At 40.3% G+C, this 20,729-nt stretch overlaps 2 protein-coding genes and 1 pseudogene across 2 annotated transcripts in view; 2 read left to right on the top strand and 1 right to left on the bottom strand.

Annotated features, from left to right (window-relative positions):
• Nucleotides 1-1,094: 1,094 nt before the first annotated feature.
• Nucleotides 1,095-4,296, top strand: LOC131676131 (DEAD-box helicase Dbp80-like; annotated as a pseudogene).
• A 6,494-nt stretch (nt 4,297-10,790) lies between these two features.
• LOC131685292 (uncharacterized) lies at nt 10,791-12,274 on the bottom strand. The gene is made up of 4 exons (XM_058968917.1): nt 12,002-12,274; nt 11,448-11,943; nt 11,076-11,156; nt 10,791-11,010 (listed from the first exon to the last, which is right to left on the bottom strand). Exons 2-4 carry the CDS (start codon nt 11,934-11,936, stop codon nt 10,957-10,959), a joined length of 624 nt encoding a protein of 207 aa, XP_058824900.1. The 5' UTR covers nt 11,937-11,943; nt 12,002-12,274; the 3' UTR covers nt 10,791-10,956.
• A 651-nt stretch (nt 12,275-12,925) lies between these two features.
• The window catches only part of LOC131685285 (NADP-dependent malic enzyme), a 66,459-nt gene continuing 58,655 nt past the window's right edge, over nt 12,926-20,729 (top strand). The window contains exon 1 of the mRNA XM_058968893.1: nt 12,926-13,001. The gene's annotated coding sequence lies outside the window, so the exon portion shown is untranslated. The remainder of the gene's footprint in view (nt 13,002-20,729) is intronic.

The following is a 20,729-nucleotide window of genomic DNA, read 5'->3' as shown; positions in this document are numbered from 1 at the left end:
GCACGGAATTCTCTATTTTTGACCTAGCGCTGAATTTTTGCCTCGAGCATATTGCGAATCTTTTCTTAAATCCACATTGCGGCTTTTCAGCCATGTGCCACCAGGTCGTGCGTTGAGTTACGCGCCCATCTAGTTTGCATCAGTGCGAGTGAGAAAACGTTTTGGCGTTTGTTTTTGTTTCGATCGCACTCGTGTGTATCCCATATAAGCTAAGTATGCACCTCTTGCGAAATGAAATTTCCTATACAAAACCTATGCATAAAAAACGTCGCGAAATGTTCGCGAAAAAAAATTTCGTTTCCATTTCGTAAGCGGTACGCAGCTCTCGCGAAAACGATAACGAAAAATGAAGTTAGCTGAGACACGGTTCGACAAACGATAATTTTCATAATAGTTCCGCGAGACAGCGCTGCTTTCTATGCGCTGTCACCAAGGCAAACTTTTTCCTTGCGAAATAATGGTCAGCGGTATTATTTCGCACGGAGGCTCGCGAAATTTTGACAGGTTGCAATGAAAAAATATAAGAAAACACAAGATTGGCAATTTTTTGTATTTTTTTCATCGCAACCTGTCAAAATTTCGTGGTTTAGAAATTCAATATTTCGAATTTGAATGGTAAGTTTAAAAATATTACTGGAAGTGATTGTTTCTAGTTTTAAACAATTAAATTTAAATAATTAATATTATTTGCAGCACACCCAAACAAAGCAAATCAGCTCAACTAATCTTGTCTCAACATCCTGGATCTGGCAATCAGCCAACCAACATTAAATCGATACAACCGCAGCAGTACCAACTACTCCAAATCCAGCAACAGCTCCTCAAAAAAGGACCACATAGCAATTACTGCTCAAACGAACAACAGGAGTTTACGAATGATGGACACATCGGAAAACATTTCATCGGCACATTCTGCCTTAAAACATGTCTGCCACTGTTTTTGAAAATATCACTGCCTACACAGTGCTCGTGATTCCATTCCAGCAGCAGCAAGCAATCACTATTCGAGTGCTTATCGCCAACATTTCACAGCAAGCTCAGCAGCAGAACCACCTTCAACCACAACATCAGAAAATTAAGATTTCTTCCAGACCATGACCATCATCCTAAAGGTCGGTAGCAATAACGTTCAACCGACGGTACAACCTGGTCAGCAACCGCAATTAGTGCAATAGATCCAACCCAAATGTAGATTTACCAACTGCAAAAAAGATAGCAACAGCACATTCAAACACAGTAGCAGCAGCATACTATACTGTACCATGCGGTGTGCAGGAGGACTTTTTTATTCAGTTGGTGCGGCAAGGTGAGACATTTTTATTACCTTTTTTATTTCGAAAGGATCAGTACCGTGTTTAGTACATTGTAATGTAATACCCTATTCTTCTTTAAAAAGCTCGAGTTCACTCATTTACGGATATTTTTTTATAATGATTTTTTTCAGATCGAACACCAACAACATAATATCATGGTAATCACCCAGCAAGAGAACGCAGTGATAATGGGCCAACAGAAAACACAACATCAAGATGCTCGGAAAGGACTTTCTCTTTCGGTATGTATTTACCAGTAGCATCCCTCCTCCAAACATTCCTTTGTATATCTAAATGTCCTTATCAATTCACAGAACAAACATAATGGCACGTCATCTTCAATCGGCTAACCGTTTGGAATAAGCGCTCATCATCGGTTTCATGGCAGGGAAGTGAGCAGGCAAAAGAAGGCATCGTTTTTTTCCGCAAGGTCGCTCTGGTCAAAATTTCAGCGAATTGCAAGGAATAAACCACCCGAGGGACAGTACCCGTGCTGATTCAGAACGATTTTTCATACTTTCTACCTTGCTATTGAATTTTAATACCCGATCGAAACGATGGCAAGCGCTGCCGATAACTGGGTCAAAAAGACGACGGATCAAGAAATTTCTGCACTCGGTAAGTGTTTTTTTTGTTATAACCTATTTTTGAAGCGATCATTGGGATGGGATTTGAATTTTTCTTTTCAATACAAATAGGTTAGCGAACTGAGTACATATCATCAAGGATAAGGATTCAGAGCCGGCGGCTGGCAGTCCAGAGAAAGAGAATGCGGAAAAACCTAGTCCACCGGCAGTAGAACCAAAGCTGCACCTGATGTTTGGAGTTCGGTAGCTACAGAAATTCTGACTCTAGCAGCTCCTGAAGAAAAACAAGCTGCAAGAGAAAATGGAGAAACACCTTCCTCCGCGGAAGATGCAGAGGCATTCAAGTAAAGGCTAGTTTACAGTTCGGAAAACGTGTCACGGGATTTGGGTCCCTGTGTATTTTAAATGGAGCTCGGGATTTCAAATCCCGTGACGGGAAATGAGTCTACACAAAAATGACAGTTTTCCTGAAGTGTAAACCCAACCGCGGGAAACATCACGGGATTTTAAAACTCTCCACACAGAAATCCGGCCGGGAACAATTCAACACAAATTGTTTCCGACGGGGAAAATAGTATTTTTAGAAGGTTTGCGATTTACTGCAAGTTGGATACTGTTTGTATTTTTAAGAAGCAGCAGAGTTTTTGGTTTGACAGTTTGGAGAGATCTCGGCGGGAAATTTTCCCTGATCAAATCCCGACGCAAATCCCGTGCGAAATCCCGTGATCCATTTCCCAAACTGTAAACTAGCCTTAAGTCGAAATCTGCAGAAAATTTTGATTAGGACATAAGGAACATTGACAGCCTCTCTTTGTTTACTTTCTCTTTCGATTATGACGTCACTATAACACTTTGCACTAATTTTCCAATACATAGCCGATGGTTTTTACTAAAATATTAGGCAAAGAGTTGAGTACTAAATATTGAAACGACCGAGTAACAAACAGAAGAGAAAGACCCCAAAGAGAATCTCATTGTTGCTTACGTCCTATTCTAAATTTTCTCCCGAAATATTTAGTATCAGCTTTAAAATTCTCCGTGACTAATCTTTTAGCCCGGCGGATGCAAGTTTGCTAATGAAAGATGTTCACTAAGGTCTAGTAGAATCAAAGCTGGATCTGAAGGTGCAGCGAAAGGATTCTTCTTCGCCGGTTGGTTGGTTAAAACTTTCGAAGTTTTGCACGTGAAGCCGGGATTACTTCAGGGAGTCTATGCGATGGGTTTCAACGCCCTTCCAAGATTCAGGAGATGGCTCTGTTGGCCGGTCCGCCACGGAATATAATCGCCCAAAGTCAGTCGGGAACAGGAAAAACCGCTGCCTTTGTGCTGGCAATGCACAGTTGAGTCCATCAGTTAAAAAACTATCTGCAGGTGATTTGCCTTTCCCCCACGTATGAGCTGGCAATTCAGAAGGGGGAAGTAGCTGCCAAAATGGCAAAGTTTTGTCCGGAAATCAAACTTCCTTACGCCGTTCGCGGTGAGGAGACCGTCAAAGGGGCGAAGCTGACTAATCATATCATCATCGAAACACCCGGCAAGCTAATTGACTGGGGTATAAAGTTCAGGACGTACGACCTAGTTTTTCCTTTTTGTACTGGACGAGGCGGGTGTTATGGTCGGTGTTCTTCTTGGCCACGTACGAGCGCGAGGTAATGGAGTTTGCCGAGTACATCGTACCCAATCCGATCGTCATTCGGCAGGCGCGGGAGCAAGAATCACTCGATAACATCAAACAGTACTACGTCAAGTTCCGCAACCAGGACGAGAAATTGTGTGATTACCGTCGGACAAGCGATCATTTTCTGTCATATGATGTATAGGACAGTTGTAAACGTCCAAGTAAACTTATTTTCAGAACTGTTAATCGATCGAAACAGGTACGAAAAACGGCCGGTTGGTTGACCTGCAGGATGTCCCAGGATGGTCACTCGGTAGCGGTACTGTCCGGTAATCTAACGGTGGAGCAACGGTTGGAACGAACGTTTTGCCCAGGGGTAAGTTCCACCACTTGATTCTGGCTACAGCACCAGGTTACGGAGAGATTCTTTCGTCTTAGGTATCGACGTCGAACAGGTGACCATTGTCGTCAACTTCGACCTGCCGATGGATTAGCAGGGACGAGCCGATTGCGAAACGTATCTACATCGAATTAGACGCACCGGTAGATTCGGTAAGTGTGACTCATTCTTGTGATCCTATAGATTGTATTTCTTCCCACTTCTTTAACAGAACGGAATCACCATCAACCTAGTGGGCAGTGATCGAAACATGATGATTTGCAGATCAATCAAAAAACACTTCCAGAAAAAGATTCAGTTGCTAGACGCGGAGAACTCGGACGAAATTGAAAAGATCGCACCGTAAAGTGTTTTCGACCAGCTACTGGTCATACTTGTTTTGATTCTAAATTTATAATTTTATATTTTTTTAATTTACAAATGTAACCAACAGGGTATCGCAAGCTAATAAATTTACAATTATTTACAATTACAATCTCTACCCAGTTCTATCCAAACATTTGAAAAGGGCCTAACCACAAAATGTAACAAATTGAAATTTCATGTTTTCCATTAACAAATATCTACCCGAGCACGTACATAACGCAACATTTGATTATGAAGAATTTTGATAGCGATTTTACAACAATTTATAAAAGGGCCTAATTGATTTTTATGACCGAACTGATTATGAAAAGACCTAACTGATTGAAAAGTGCCTAACTAGCAATACACTCGTTTTAAATGGATTATAACGTATTATTGGATTATGACTGATTGTAAAAGGCTTATAACATCTTTTCCATAATTTACATACAGGGTCAATTTGACCATCAAATTAGAATTCAGTTAATTCGTCTAACTTTCGGTGTAATATCAGACTTGAACAGCATTTTTTGTGTGAGGTATTCTGCCGCTAGAAGCAAAACTGTCCCATGTTCTATGGGAATCCCTATACACATGGGACAATTATGCCTCTGGCGGTAGTAATACAAGTAGTAGCAATATGCGCAATTCCTTAGTGTTTCATACAATAAGAATTACCACGAATTACTTATGGCAATAAATTTCAATTACGATTCTCACAATTGTTATACCAAAAATAGGTTTGTATCCGTACTGATTATTGGTAGCATTCCCTGAGACTTCCGGAACCTTTAGTAGTAGCCATTGTTATCATAATCGATTTTTAACGTAGTTTAAAGCCTAGGGTTTGGTTCGACCTGAAACCGGTTGAGTCGGAGTCGGTTGTTATATTTGCGTTATATTTCCGGATTCCGAAACGTGTTTCGAAAGGTAGTTTCCCCGAGACTTGTGAAAGCGGTAAAGGCGGCCAAGGCAATCAGATTTGCTTCTTAATGGTCAAACGCCGATTTAGACTTACGATTCGGACAATTACAATAGATTTGGTTTGAGCGAATTTCGATCATTTCCCTGGGTCTTCTAGAACCGGTAGAAGCAGCCAATTTAGATAGAAATTGGCCAGCCAATGATTTAAATTTCCGATTGCAGGAATTGTGCTGTCTAAATTGGTCAGACTGAACTTCCCCGAGACATCCGGAACCGTCACAAATAAGCATTATGATTAATCATTCTCGAAATATGATTCACGCTGAGTACGTCACTTCCCTGAGAGCTTCATGAATGGCAAATAGGTTTACAATTGTTACCGATTTCATACACATCCGTGATGAATTAATAAAATACATCATTTAAAACATTTAAATGACAACAGAAATATAAAAAAGAAATAAACAAACAACAGCTAATGTCGTTTTCCAGTTATCAAAAGCGACATCTAACAGCAAACACACAGACTAGTTTTCGCGAGCAAATGTCAAAATTCCGCACGGAAGAAGGAAAAATATTTCGTTACCTCATTTCGCAAGAGGTGCATACTAAGCTATAGCAAGAACTCGACGAAATGCTAGATTATCTCGAGATAGACAATAAACCAAAAAAAAGGTCGTCACCAAAGACAATGTTTTAAACAGACACGCGGAGAGAAAAACAGTAAATTTGGCTGCACGGTTTACCAAGTTGTTTTGTCTGCTAGTTTTGGAAACCAGGAGTTTTGTGTGTAACACAGTTTATAAAGAACAGTTGCGCAAAGACTGAAGCAAATCTACCTATTGAACACTCAAAATGTCTACCTATCGGACACGAAGAATAACAATGCTCGAATGCGTGGGGAGTATCGTTATTATGTGATTATAATTATGAGAAAATTCAATGATGTAATATTAACATTATACAAAACCAGGAATATTTCGCTTAATGACAATTATTAAAAAAAACATATGTTCAAATTTGGCACTATTTCAAACACCGGAACAGCTCTGGGTAGTGTTAATAATCTTCCACCGACAGTGGAAATATGAAGGCATTTCTCATAGTTAAAGTGCAGCTAAAACTTTGACGCATTCCATTTATACATATGTACTTATTCAAATTTATCATACGCTGCAAATTCGACTATTTTTTGTCACACCCCAATCAGACGGCAAGCGGCAAAAATCAATGCATTTCGTTCTTAGTTGCGGATCAGTTGTGAACCGGAAAAAGCTTATATTCTTTATACGATGTTATTTATCGTACTGATTTTTACAAAATAAAACTAAACACTTAATTTTAAATTTTTAAATGCACAAAGTAACTAACTGAAGCGTTCGGGAGAAGTCATTTGAAATTTAACCAAAAATAAAAGGTTGCCAAAATTTAAAAAAGACCAATGATTGGTCCAATGTTGCCAATCCTCTTTACGCAACTCTACTATTAAAAACTCTGGTGTGTAACAGCGAGTGATTTGTTGATTTAATGAAAGCTTGACAAATTTCTTTTGAGAAATATTTCGCAAAATACTCAGTCATGCAACTTGAAAGTGCATTGATTCACGCCTGTGTAAATGTTTTTCGGTGCACTAAATCTTCTCTACAGTTGATGAGTAATAGCAATATTGTCAATATTGCAACATTTGCCTGCGTTTCTTTTCATTTCAATCTCAATACTCCCCACGAGTTACTTCCTAAATTCGCCATATTTGTTCATGTTGCTCGTTTGGAACCGTTGTTTTGGGTTCGATTGGAACTTTTGGCTTCAGTTTTCTTGCATCTCTGGTCGCCACTTTTTGTTTTGAGACAAATTTGCATGTTTTTACTAGAAAAACTCTAGAAAGAGAACTGCGGAGACTCCATTTTGTATCGGGTTTATCTGTCAAATGTGAAAGAAAATGCCCAATTGCTTCATTACAGCTCAATTCTTTGCTATGTGGGACCCTGAATCCTGATCTTATTTTTTCGGGCCCTTTTATATATCGAGATAAAAGTATTATCAACAGAAGAGTGATCATTTAATGGCGGATGTCATATTATACAGGATTTATTTGAGAAGAAAAAACCAAAGTGCTATGTGAAATCGTACAGGAAAAACTCAATATACAGAAGGTATTATACTGACCTTGTAGTGTAGCACCAGGTAAAACGAAAGTAATATAAGAAAACTAGAACATCTCGTATTCATCCATGACTGCACCGTTACCGTTACTTAGAAAATGAATTCGACATGGGCGTTTTATCATGAAAATTAATACAGGAATATCCAGGTACTCATCTGATTTCTGCTCCAGTTTCTTGTCCGCTGATATAAACATCATCAGAGATTCATTCCCAGTACAGTGTTTTAGTTTATTTTCACTGCACAATAAAAACACTAAATAACAAAACACACTCACGCACCGCACAAATACACTTATATTCAAACACTGAGATTTACTGCAACTTTCGCCTTCCTCGAATAATTTTTTTAAGAATTTATCCCGATATAATTGTGACAGTCCTTCTACATCACTATGCAAATCATAAAAAAAAACTTTAGGTAGAGTTTCACTTTGTTCAAAACATATATTGGTTGTAGAAAAGAACGTTCGAGTCTATTTTACACAAAAAGAGCGTGTTAAAGTAACACACAAACAATATTTATCAGAGTGTCCATTTCTGCTTTCTGTCAAAAGTTACGTAGGGTTGCCGACAACCGACCACTTTCACTTACTAAACATAAAGACAAAAGCACGTAAACAGCTCCGGGATTCGGAAAGTAATAAGCTAAAACTTTGAGTCATACGTTAACAATAAAAATGTAAAAGTCGTCTGTAAACTTATTATTGACATTTCGGCACTTGCTCCATACCTATGATTGGGGAAAATAAATAAAGAAAAAATAAAATGGCCTCACTGACGTTAATCCAGATCCTCCAGACCTTCAAGTTGATTTTTCATAGCATACCGATTGCCAGCCTCTAGTTTAACAACCTTTTGGATGTTTTCATTAGATGTGTTTTGACCAATGTTTTGATTTCAATGTGACGAAAAAGATGTTATGAATCTTTTCTTATGGCATTTTCGTTTTTGACAGTACACTACACCGGTGTAGTCCGTGCTACACTCATTCAAACTTGGGTGTAATCAGTCTATCTCTTTCTTTACACTACACCGGTGTAGCACCAAGAAAAAACGAAAACGCTATTAAATTCACATAGCGACTTTTCAGCCATACGCCACTGAGTCGTGCGTTAAATTACGCGCCCATCTAATTTGCATCAGTGCGAGTGAGAAAACGTTTGTTTTTGTTTCGGTCGCACTCCAATGTTTCCCATATAGCAACCTGAGACGAGACATGCAAATAGCAAAAATAGAACGTCAAACGCAGCCATTGCATTTAAACTCTGTGAGGCAAAAGGAGAGGCTATGTGAGACCAAATATATGGGGTTTTCGATTGATTGACACCGGTGTAGTGGAGTGCACTGAAACTGCACCGTTTTTGCACTTTCTAGCAGAAGTGCAGAAAACTGGGTATGTTCCATTGACACTTCTGCTAGAAAGTGCAAAACCAGTGCACTCCACTACACCGGTGTCAATCCATCCAAAATTTCAATAGAATGGACAAAGAGAATAGGAAAAGAGACGAATAGTGTGAAGCCAAAAATACCTTATTGAGCAGACCAATCGTGCAATGTAAATAAACATTACTCATGCCTGAGTTGGAGGAGATAAGTATTGTAAATCTATCAAAAAAAAAATTTGAATTTTCGTCAGAATTTAGTGCAATCGTGATTGTAAGGTGCATTCTAGAGTCTATGTATGAGTAAAAACAAGTTTTAGAATTATTTCATCTCTTTGTTTCGAAATGCACATCGTTTGATAAACAAATCCAACGATCGACAAAAGGTTTGTTTTCAAAATATAATAGGAGTCATTTAAAGTGCTGCCTTTGGAAACGGTTGCCAAATTCTAGTGTTGAAATCATCGTAAAGGGAGTGTTGCCGTTTTGACTGATTTTCACTCTGCGTCTCTTTCACTATTCTCTTTGAGAATGGATAGAAAACAAGAAAAAGAAAACATCTATCGGCAGGTCCCGTCCCATATCGTCGCTGTTGTGCTATTTTATGACAAGCGCCATTTAGCACTTTTCGAGAAAAACGATTTTTAAAGTTTGAGATTGAATATCTTAAAATTTATAAATGCTAGAAGCTTTTCGGAGAAGGCATTCGATGCTTCTATCTTTTCTGAAGTAAACTCTCGATTTGTGCGAAGATCGGTTGACTATATTTACAGTTTTTGCTTAAAATGTAAACTAAAGTCGCTCACATACGTGTCATAAGTGTGTATTGATGATAAAATATGTATGACGTGTCACAAATGTGTACAGAAGATTTCATATAAAAATGAATTATAACTGATTCGTAAAATTATGCGTTATAGATCACTATGTCCAATATCATACTTTTCCATGCGATAGCAGCAATATCAGGTTACAAAATGATGGTATTAGAACACAAAGTTTTTCCAATTTTCCTACTTTATTCAGGAAAAGCAATGAACAAAAATTGGTTTCATTCACAATTTAGAGACAATGTATATCAAACAATGTTATTGTTGACAGGTGACTAGACGAAACAAATGCTCTTCTTGCATAATCCATCACTACATTTCGGTATACTTTCCAAAACAAGTGGAAATCTCAAAAGGAAATTTATTCAATAATCATGAATATATAAGCCAACCATTCCCAGAAAAAAAACTATGGTAGGAAAAGTTTTGCTCCCGAGACAAGAACCTAGCTAATGCTTATGGTTGATCTGCATAGGAATCCTATGTCATCAGAGACATCTGTTGGTTTGCTATAAGCTTTTCGGCTTATAGCAAGCCAACAACTAAGAATGTTGTCTCTTTTTTCTTTGTCATAAGATAGCACAACTGGATCACTCGAGAAATTGGCGCTTGTCATAATCGTGTTTCGCTATATCTCAGTAACCCAGCAGAATTTCAAAATTCTGAAAACGCGACTTTATGGAGATTTTAAAACTTAGTAACATGGCATATCTAACTCAGTTCACCCCAAATTGGCGTTTGTCATAAGATAGCACAACAGCGACGATATAGCAACAACTCGACGAAATGCTAGATTATCTCAAGATAGACAATACTTTACTCGAAGACAAAATAATCGAATCATTGTCCACTGTAATGAAACACGCCTGCATTACGTTTACCAGAAGAGCAATAATAACGTGTCAAGCAATTTAGGCGCTTTACGCTCGCATGTAACTTTGTGCCTTACGCATATATTTTCTACCAGAAGCATGCCCGGTCCCACGATCAGTGCCAAACTAACGTACCCACCTGTCTATAGTTCTATGATATTCGATTTCGATTTATCATGTTTCCAGCGAAAGCTACCGCCATACATGGCTGTTAGAAAAGCACGCTCTTGAGCATTATCGTTCAATTGTATTGTAATATAACCTTCTGTATCACCTTCCAAGGTGATACATAATCATACAATCCGTAAATTCGTATACGAATGAAACACGTGTTGAGCAAAAATATACCTGGTATATTCATTTCTATATAAATTCTGACAATTTTGATTGTTAGCAAAAATTTATCACCGTCTTGATGCTTTCCGAACAATAGAACAACGGCAGTGATAGTCTTAAAAGCTCTACGTGAAAATATGTATACTCTATTGCGATTTCCAGACCGAAAATCAAACACGACCTCTCACCAGACGTTACGCCGAGATCGTTCAATTTTTTCGAGTTTCTTCCTTAGAAGCTAAAAAAGTGAAACCAGCTTATCAAATAGTATAGTCAATTAATTTCGCAATACACCTAACAAACCTGATTATCTATGTCGATTTGACGTTGCTTCTTCTTTCGATTGACCGCAGCACTCGTGGTTCGTGAGTTGTTTGTCAGGGGCTAGAGAAAACGGATTTTTGATTAAAGTAAACAATAACAACATGACTAGGCGGGAAGATGAAAAGGATGACAACGCGAAAAGAGAAAAAGCAAAAAGGTGTATGTCGAAACGCAAAATGCGACTTCATTTATGTTAGGCATTTGTGCCCTTCACGCACAAATTGGATAATTCCAAATTTCCATCTGAGGACGAACGTGAGTAAAAGAATCCATGGACAATTTTCTCCGGGCACTAAACCTAGCTCGTCTATGGGATATACTATAAACAAAAACTTAAGCAATATATCTCACCGTACTGACGACCGTTACATTTTTCTTCGATGACGTCCTCAGCGTTGGTTTGGTGGTCATTATTCTCTGCAGCAACAGTTGATTGTGTCGTTCAATTTCCCGTACTCGTTCCCGCGAGAACGACATATTCTGTGAATTTTTCGCCTTATTAGGAACCATTTTCCTAGATTCCGGCAGAGATATATCACTCAGACTGTTCTTCATGATATCCATATGGAACAGATGATCACTTTCGTCAAAATCCTCCGGTTCCGAACTAAGCAAGTCCACCTGAAAACCACCACGTTGCCGGCTTCCGCGTGAGGATAAAGACGACCCTGATATTGAACTCAGTGCATCTTCGTCCCTAGTGGATAGTTTACCCGGTCGAAACGAGTTATAGTCCGTTTTATCCCAGCTACTACTACTGCCGGAACACGAGCTAGAATACGGAATCAACGAATTGGTCACCGAGGTACACTTGTCCAGGTTTTTGTTAGCCAAGCTCATCGTTCAGCTGTGGAAGGGTGAATCTTTTGAACTTGAACGTATCGATGCAGTTAGTTACGACCTACCTTGACCCCGAAGTGCAAACAAACCGGTGATACTGTTTCCAATAATCTTGATAACAGGAAAGTTTGCTCTTTCCTCAGGGATCCTAGCTTGACACTGTGGTTGTTGGAGGAAAATAAACGCCGGTTGCTATGGACTTGAAGGGGTAGTTTTGTTGTGGGCTTTTCCATGGCAACCTAGCACAAAGTTTGACGATGGCAGACCGGGACAGTTAGAGCGCATGCGCTTAAACCGACACGTGGTGTTTGCATTGGCGCCAATTTTTCAAACGACAGGTTTAATCGGGCCGAGGTGGAATATCTGTCAAATTAAAGATGATTGTTTTTTGCATGTTAAATTAACTAATGCCGGGTTTGGTTACTACAAAGACTCAGAAAGACGCAAATGAAATAAGCACAAAATAAAAGAAAAAAACATGCGTTATTTGGCATCCAACGTGACCGATGTTGGTTAATCATTGACCAAGACAAACAGAAATAATCATTGCTATGCCCTTTTTTCTAATTATGGGCCCAATACAACGAAAATGTACAAACATAAAGTACAAATTATCTGTATCAAACGTACATATTCTAAATATGAAAAAATAATTGCGCAATTGAAATCGGGTTAAACTTACATTTCCTAAACTAAATTTACCAATATTTATTTATTTCGACATTCGTTACGCACGCGCCTACTACTACACATCCGCAAAATTGGCAAACCTTCCGAAAAATGACCCAATCAATGATCAAGCGGGTCATAAGCGTCGATCAATATCAACACACGTGAATCGATTGTGTTGTATCTGGTCGGCGGCGGCGGCATGTTCCTCTATACACCATACACAATCGCCAGCGGCGGCAGCGGCATGGCATATGGAACGGAACGTGGGGTATATTGTATAGGTAGTATCTTCGAGAGTCAAAAACGCAGGCCTTCGGCTCAGTCTGTCGTGAACTCGTGCCGCGCGTGTTTGTTTCAATATCGACTTCTGTTGTTGGCTTTTACCTACGCAGTGTTTGTATACGTTGTCATAGTGATTCGCATTATTTTACAGCATTTGTTTTGGATGGCTTCTGCGGGCAGTGCGCGCGGTGCATAAAACGATCATTTTAGTACTGTCGTCGACTTGTTGAGCGGGGTGCGCATTGCTTCAGGCCAATCATTATCCGTTGTTCTCGATGTCGTCGCGACGTCTGCCGTAGGCTGTCTTTTGTGCAGTATATGAGCTCGAACTCAAAGGAGTTTTGCTGTTTTGTACCGCGGAATAGTGCCTTCTATCGGCACCGGTACTGCTCATGTGATGTGAGAACTGACATTGCAATAATTATCGCCAATTAGATGAAGTGAATGTGTTTTACAATATATACAGTGCCCTTGATGTTATGATTTAATTTATTATTTATGTCTATCGTGCTTTATGATATAGTCCTTTGAAGCAAATAACATCATTGAATAAAGGATTCAACCGACGAAGACGTTTACAAGAAAAGATCGATGTGTGTATTTACAATGGAGCCATTCGAGGCCCAATAGACAGAAAGAAATATTTTCCTTTAAGAACCAGTTTTTACAAGTGTGCCATCTATCTGTCCACCATTTCCCGATTTTTTAAAGGAAATCTTTTGATAGTGCTAAGCATCGGATAAATCAAATTAAATTGCATGAGGATTTTACTTGAAAATTGATTTGGAAAGGAACTCCGGGTAAAATATGTTTCGAAGATAAAATGATTCAGAAAAAAATGTAATGATTGGCGAATATCAAGAGACCCCAAAAAGTTAATACCATAAACTTGAAGCCCTAGTTATCTCGTATAGCTTGTCCATGTAAACCTACCCTGAATTAGGTTGTTTCAGAGATCTACAACGTTTTCTAAATAACAATTTTTACAAGTTGAAAATGCCGTTTTGCAATACTTGGTTGCGAATGACAAGAGTGTAAAAACTATAGAGGCAAAGGTACGCTCCCATAGTCTGTTTAGCAGACTCATTTGTCGGTGAATATTAAATACGATCAAAGAACGATTATAAATTTCCCCTGCGACAAATCCTGGATAGAATCCGCGGCCTCTACCATCTGTTCCTGGATTCCAATACAGCGTTCGATTCACTGAAACGAAGCGAGCTATGGATGATTATACTTCAATACGAATTTCCGACAAAACTGATTAAGTGGTATGACGCTAGATAGGTCAAATTAAGCGTCAAAATAACTGGAGAGACATATGACTCGCTTGTAATGTGAGCAGAATTGAAGCAGGACGATGCGCTTTCTAATCTATTGTTCAACATAGCGCTGGAAGGTCTGGACTTTCGATGTCGAACACCGAAATTTTACCTCCTAATTCTGATTTTGCGTTCCGGCTTCGACCTCCGAATCTCGATGTCGAACTTCGAATTCCTACTCCGATATCCGATTTCGCTCTCCGAATTCCAACATGGGTTCTAATTTGAAACTCCGTATTTCGACTCCGAATTGCGATTTAGAGCTTCGATTTACGGCTCCGAACTCTGACGTCGAACTCCGGCTCCAAATACCAGTTTCAAACACTGATTCCGATAACGATCTCCGAATTCTAACTCTGAATTCAGATGTTGATTTCGAATTCCGGCACCGAATTGCCCTCCGAATTTCGAATCAGAACTCTGAATTCCGACTCCGAATTCCAATTTCTAACTCCAAATCCTGATTTCGAACTCCAAATTCCAGCTCCAAATTCCGATTTCCAACTCCGAATTCTGAATTCGAATCTCGATTGCGATCATCGAATTTCGACTCCGAATTTTAATTTCAAATTCCGGTATCGAATTCCAAATTCCAATTCCTCATTTGGAAATCGAATTCTGGTTTCAAACTCCAAATTCCGAATTCGAACTGTCTATTTCGACTTCGAATTTCGATTTTGTACTGCGAATTCCGATTCCGAATTGTGCTTCCACATTTCGACTTCGAATACCGTCCTCGAATTCCGAATTCTAATTCCGCATTTCGAATTCGACTCAGTTCCGATTTCGAGTTTCGTATTCAGACTCCGAATTCCGATTTCGCATACTGATTTCGCAGCCCGATTTCGAACTCCTAATACCGAATCCGAATTCCAATTCCGCCTTCGAATTCTGATTTCCAAATCCGAATTCACATTCTGATTACGAATTCCTACTTCTAATTTCGAATTTAAACCTAGAATTTCGGCTCCGAATTCTTGTTTCGAACTCCGAATTCAGATTTCCGGCTCCGATTTTTGAATTTGAATTCTGACTTCGAATTTCGATATCCTGCTTCGAATTCCGATTTCGAACTCCGACTCTAAATTGTGATTTTGGATTTCAAATTCCGATTTCGCATTCCAATTTCGAACTCTGACTTTCGGTTCCGAATTCCGATTTCGAATCCCAATTTCGAATTCCAAAGATTCCGACTCCGAATTCAGATGTCGAACTCCGAAATCCGACTCCGAGCTCCGATTTCGAACTTAAAATTCCGTTTTTGGATTTCAATTTCGAACTCCGAATTCCGACTCCAAATTCCAATTTTGCACTCTGACTTCGATTTCGGATTTCCGGATCCGAATTCTGGTGAACGCCGACCATAAATTTCGATTTTGGACTTAAAATTTCGAATTTCAGTTTCAAACTCCGAATTTCGCCTCCATATTCCAATTCCCAATTCCAATTTCTAACTTCGACTTAAAACATTGGCTTCAATTCGGATTTTCGGCTACGAATTCCGATATCGAACTCCGAGTTTAAAATCTGATTACGGACTCCGATTTACGATTTCGAACTCCTGATGCCGAATCCGAGTTACAACTTAAAATTCCGATGTCGGACTCCGAAATCCAACTCCGATTTCCGATTTCGAACTCTGCATTCCGCATTTGGGTTCCAATTTTGAGCTCTAAATTCGCACTCAGAAATCACGTTTCGCATTCTGATTTCGAATTCCGATAACCGGCTACGAATTTCGATTTCGAACTCCGACTCCGAATTTTAAGCTGCAAATTTCGATTTCGAATTTCAGTTTCAAACTTCGAATTTCGCCTCCGAATCCCGATTTCCAATTCCAATTTCTAACTCCGAATTCTGTCTCAGAATGTTGACTTCAAATTCGGATTTGGGGGTAGGCGTAGCGTAGTTGGTAAATCGATTGCCTTGTACGCAGCGCACCTGGGTTCAAGCCCCGATCCCGCACATAGGGTTAGAAATTTTCATAAGAGATTTTTCTAACCCGAAGAGGCGAATGACCTTAAGGTTAAAACCTCTATAATCGAAATAAAAAAAAAAATAAAAAAAAAAAATTCGGATTTCCGGCTCCGAATTCCGATTTCGAACTCCGAGTTTAAATTCTGATTGCGGACTCCGAATTCCGATTTAGAATTCCAATTTCGAACTCCTGATTTCGACTCCGAATTTCAACTTCGAATTCCGATATCAACTTTGATTTCCGATTTTGGACTTTAAATTTCAATTTCGAATTCCAACTTTGAATTTCGGGTCCAAATTCCGATTTCCAAGTCCAATTTCCAACTCCGAATTATGACTCCAAATTACAATTTCGCATTTCTACTTCGAATTCGGATTCCTGGCTTCGAACTCCGAGTCTAAATTCCGATTGCGGACTCCGAATTTTCATTTCCAATTTCTGATTCCGATTTCGAATTCCGATGTCGAACTCCGAAATCCGACTACGAGTTCCGGTTTCGAACTCAAAATTCCACCTTTGGATTACAATTTCGAACTCAGAATTACGATTTCGCATTCTGATTTCGAATTCCGATTCCGATTTCGATACCCGGCTATGAATTCCGATTTCGAAATCGAAATCTGTTTTCCAATTTCGAACTCCAAATTCCGATTGTCAATTCTAATTCCTAACTCCGAATTTTGATTCCGAATTCCAATTTCGTATTCCTAATTCGAATTCGGATTTCCGGCTCCGAATTCCGATTTCAAACTCTGAGTTTAAATTCCGATTGCGGACTCCGATTTCCCATTTCTTCCACTTTCGACCTCCTGATTCCGACTCCGAATACTGACGTCGAATGTTGAACTCCGAAATGTGACACCGAGTTAAGATTTCGAACTATACATTCCGCCTCTGGGTCCAATTTCGAACTCTTAATTCCGACTCCGAATTCCAATGTCGCCTTCTGATTTCAAATTCCGTTTTTCAACTACGAATTTTGGACTTCAAATTTTGATTTCTAACTCCAATTTCGAACTCCGGATTTCGGCTCCGAATTCCGATTTCTAATTCCAATTTAGAACTTCGAATTACGACACCCAACTCCGATTTCGCATTCGGACTTCGAATTCGGATTTCCGGCTCCGAATTCTGATTTGAAACGCCCACTCTGAATTCCAATTTTGGACTTCAAATTCCGAATTCAAATTCCAATTTCGAGCTCCGAATTTCGATTTCGAATTTCGATTTCGCATTCGTAATGTACCGAGACGAGATCGTCCTTCAGGCGGTGTTTCTTAATTAAGGCCGCAATTTCCGATTAGCACTTCGGCCTGCATACCACCCCATCGACCGCAAGTGGCAGAGAAATCGTTAGCCCAGTCGGTTCCCGAAAATGACGAAAAGTGATTTGCGAACGGTGCTGGTTGCTTCGCACGGAAGATTAGACTAAAATCAAAAAATCCTTCAATATAGTATCCTTTTTTTATTTCGATTATAGAGGTTTTAACCTTAAGGTCATTCGCCTCTTCGGGTTAGAAAAACCTCTTATGAAAATTTCTAACCCTATGTGCGGGGTCGGGGCTCGAATCCAGGTGCGCTGCGTACAAGGCAATCGATTTACCAACTACGCTACGCCTACCTCCAAATGCACCCAATGCTTATCTCTGGGGGCTGCGCTGAACCGGTTGTAGATATTTACTGGACTATCAAATTCTCTAAGCGGTTTCGTGGTTCGGTTATGATCATTCCCTTTCGGTAGCTTCAAATGGTTCTTACTGGCCTTTGAGTTCGGCTTACAGTCCTTCATTTTTTCACGCTTCAGACTGTTCTCAAGATAGATCAAGATCTTCACCTCTCTAAGCTCACGTTTTCACGAGTATCTGTAAGATGTGTGCGGACAAGTCAGCGAGATAAAATCGAAATATTAATTCCAACTTACTAACTTCAAGGCGCAACCAGTTGCAACATTTCAGTCGCTCTCCGGAATTACCTCCCCTCCCTGGTAACAATTGAGGTTTTATGGTAGTTTTATAGCCCCTGATAAAACTTAGATTGCACTTGTAGAGTGCTATAAAACTTTCAAATTCCGGATTTGTTACTTGGGCTGCTAATGGTTGCAACATTTAGTTTCTCGTGTGAACGTAGTTCAAGAGCAATAATTGATAGAAACTTATTTGATAAATTTAGAATATGTGACTTAACAGCAATATCCTTTCCTGTTTGATTTTCTACGTCTCTCTACCCCGCTTGCACATATTTTTCATGCATTTTTTGGTTTATTGTCCGAATAGTTAGCGCTCAACCTCCGAGCCAAGCAGACATATATTGTATCGCTAGCAATCGGAAGTCGTGCACAGGCTTTTTTACAAACTTTTCTCTCGCTCAAGCGGCTTTCGGGCATCGCCGGCCCCTATTCGAGTGAAATCCGCGATTAGTGTCGAAATGAGACGTCGCGAAAACACGTTTCGCATTGACTATGCGCATCTACCACGAAAGCCGTCTTATGATGAGCTTCACCATTTCGTTAGCACCATTTTGGAATTACAGAAAGAGCAAGTAGTGCGAATCCAACCAAGCCGAAGTCTTGGATGTGCGTTCATCAAGGTCAGTGAACTCGCCATAGCGCAAAAGGTCGTCGAAGAACACGATAATATACACGAGACAGAGATAGATGGTAAAACCTACAAACTACGAATCACGATGGAGGACGGAGCTGCAGAAGTTAAACTCTACGACCTTTCCGAAGATGTCACGAACGAGGAGATTATACGATTTCTCGAATCGTACGGGGACGTACTCTCTATCCACGAGATTTTGTGGGACGAGAAGTATGCGTTCGGTGGCATTCCAACTGGTGTTCGGGTTGCGAAGATGCTAGTCAAAACAAATATCCCGTCGTTTGTCACTATCGATGGGGAAACTACAGCTCTCTCTTATTACGGCCAACATCAAACGTGCCGACACTGCAACGAATTCGTACATAGCGGAATTTCGTGCATACAGAACAAAAAACTCTTAGTTCAGAAACTCGCCGCAGACCAACCCAATACTTCGTACGCAAAGGTTGTTAAGCAATCGGCTCGACCGAAACCAGACCAATCAAAATTAATACAGATGAAACAATCCGCCGTCAAGCCACCAGGCCCAAGACCATCACAAACCACAAGTACACCTGCAGTACAGACGAAACAAACTGCGAATCCACTCTCTTCGCTACCACTACCGATCAACTCAGCCTCCATACAACGAAACACGCCCGACATACCTCCAGGAAGACAACTGATATCATCGGTTGAAGATATCTTCAAACTGCCGAATAAGCTGACGAGCAGCTGCGGAGAGACTCGTAGACCAGCGCCAGTCGATCGTAAGAACGATGGTGATGACTCCGACAGATCAACAAATTCCATGAGCAGCCGACGATCAATGCGCCGTCCACCGGGAAAGAAGCAACGACAGGACGAAGGGGACGACACCCCAGATGAAAATATTATCTTATAATGGAGCATGCCAGCTACAATATTGCAACAATTAATATTAACACGATAACAAATCAAACAAAGATCAACGCACTCCGAACCTTCGTCCGGATGATGGAGCTCGACATCATTTTCTTACAAGAGGTCGAGAATGAGCAACTTTCCATTCCCGGTTACAATTTAATCTGCAATGTGGATCACGCGAGGAGGGGAACGGCAATAGCACTGAAGGAACATATAATCTTCACACACGTCGAGAAAAGCCTCGACGGCCGTCTTATTGCATTGCGAATAGCGAACACCACACTGTGCAACGTTTATGCCCCGTCCGGCTCGGCAACAAGAGCTGAGCGAGAGAGATTCCTCAACAACTCACTCGCCTACTATCTCCGCCATCGTACAGAACACTTAATTCTAGCAGGCGATTTCAACTGCGTACTGCGACCATGCGACACAACAGGACACAACCTAAGCCCTTCACTTCGAACAACCATCCAACAGATGCAGCTCCATGACGTGTGGATTAAATTAAACCCACAGATACCAGGCCACACGTACATTACACACAACTCAACGTCCAGGCTTGATCGCATTTACGTGAGTTCGGGTCTTAGCGGTGAACTACGGAACGCGAATGTGCATGTGTGTTCCTTCACCAACCACAAAGCTGTCACAACACGAATCTGCCTTCCCCACCTCGGCAGGGAACCCGGGCGTGGATTCTGGTCCCTCCGTCCGCATCTCCTAACACCCGACATCATCGAAGATTTCAGAATCAGGTGGCAGTATTGGACACGCCAACGCCGCAATTTCGCATCGTGGATGAACTGGTGGATATCATACGCTAAACCTAAGATCAAATCCTTTTTCCGGTGGAAATCGAAACTGGTATTTGATGAATTTCATCGTGAAAATCAACGACTTTACGAACAGTTACGGCTAGCGTATGATAGCTACTATCAGGACCCAAATATGTTGACGACTATCAACCGTATCAAGGCGGAAATGCTACTACATCAGAGAGAATTCACGCACATGTTCGTACGCATAAACGAAACTTACATCGCAGGCGAACCAC

The sequence above is a fragment of the Topomyia yanbarensis genome, chromosome 1, assembly GCF_030247195.1.
Source record: "Topomyia yanbarensis strain Yona2022 chromosome 1, ASM3024719v1, whole genome shotgun sequence".
Lineage (NCBI taxonomy): Eukaryota > Metazoa > Arthropoda > Insecta > Diptera > Culicidae > Topomyia > Topomyia yanbarensis.
The sequence above is the reverse complement of the archived record's forward strand: the minus strand, read 5'-3'. Positions and strand labels throughout refer to the sequence as shown.

Excerpts from the sequence above, each read along its gene's own strand:
- LOC131685292 (XM_058968917.1), bottom strand. The coding sequence starts at position 11,936 with ATGAGCTTGGCTAACAAAAACCTGGACAAGTGTACCTCGGTGACCAAT. Across the intron at positions 11,157-11,447 it reads ATGTAACGGTCGTCAGTACG|CCCCTGACAAACAACTCACG; the intron begins GTGAGATATATT and ends CGTTTTCTCTAG. Across the intron at positions 11,011-11,075 it reads AAATCGACATAGATAATCAG|CTTCTAAGGAAGAAACTCGA; the intron begins GTTTGTTAGGTG and ends TCACTTTTTTAG.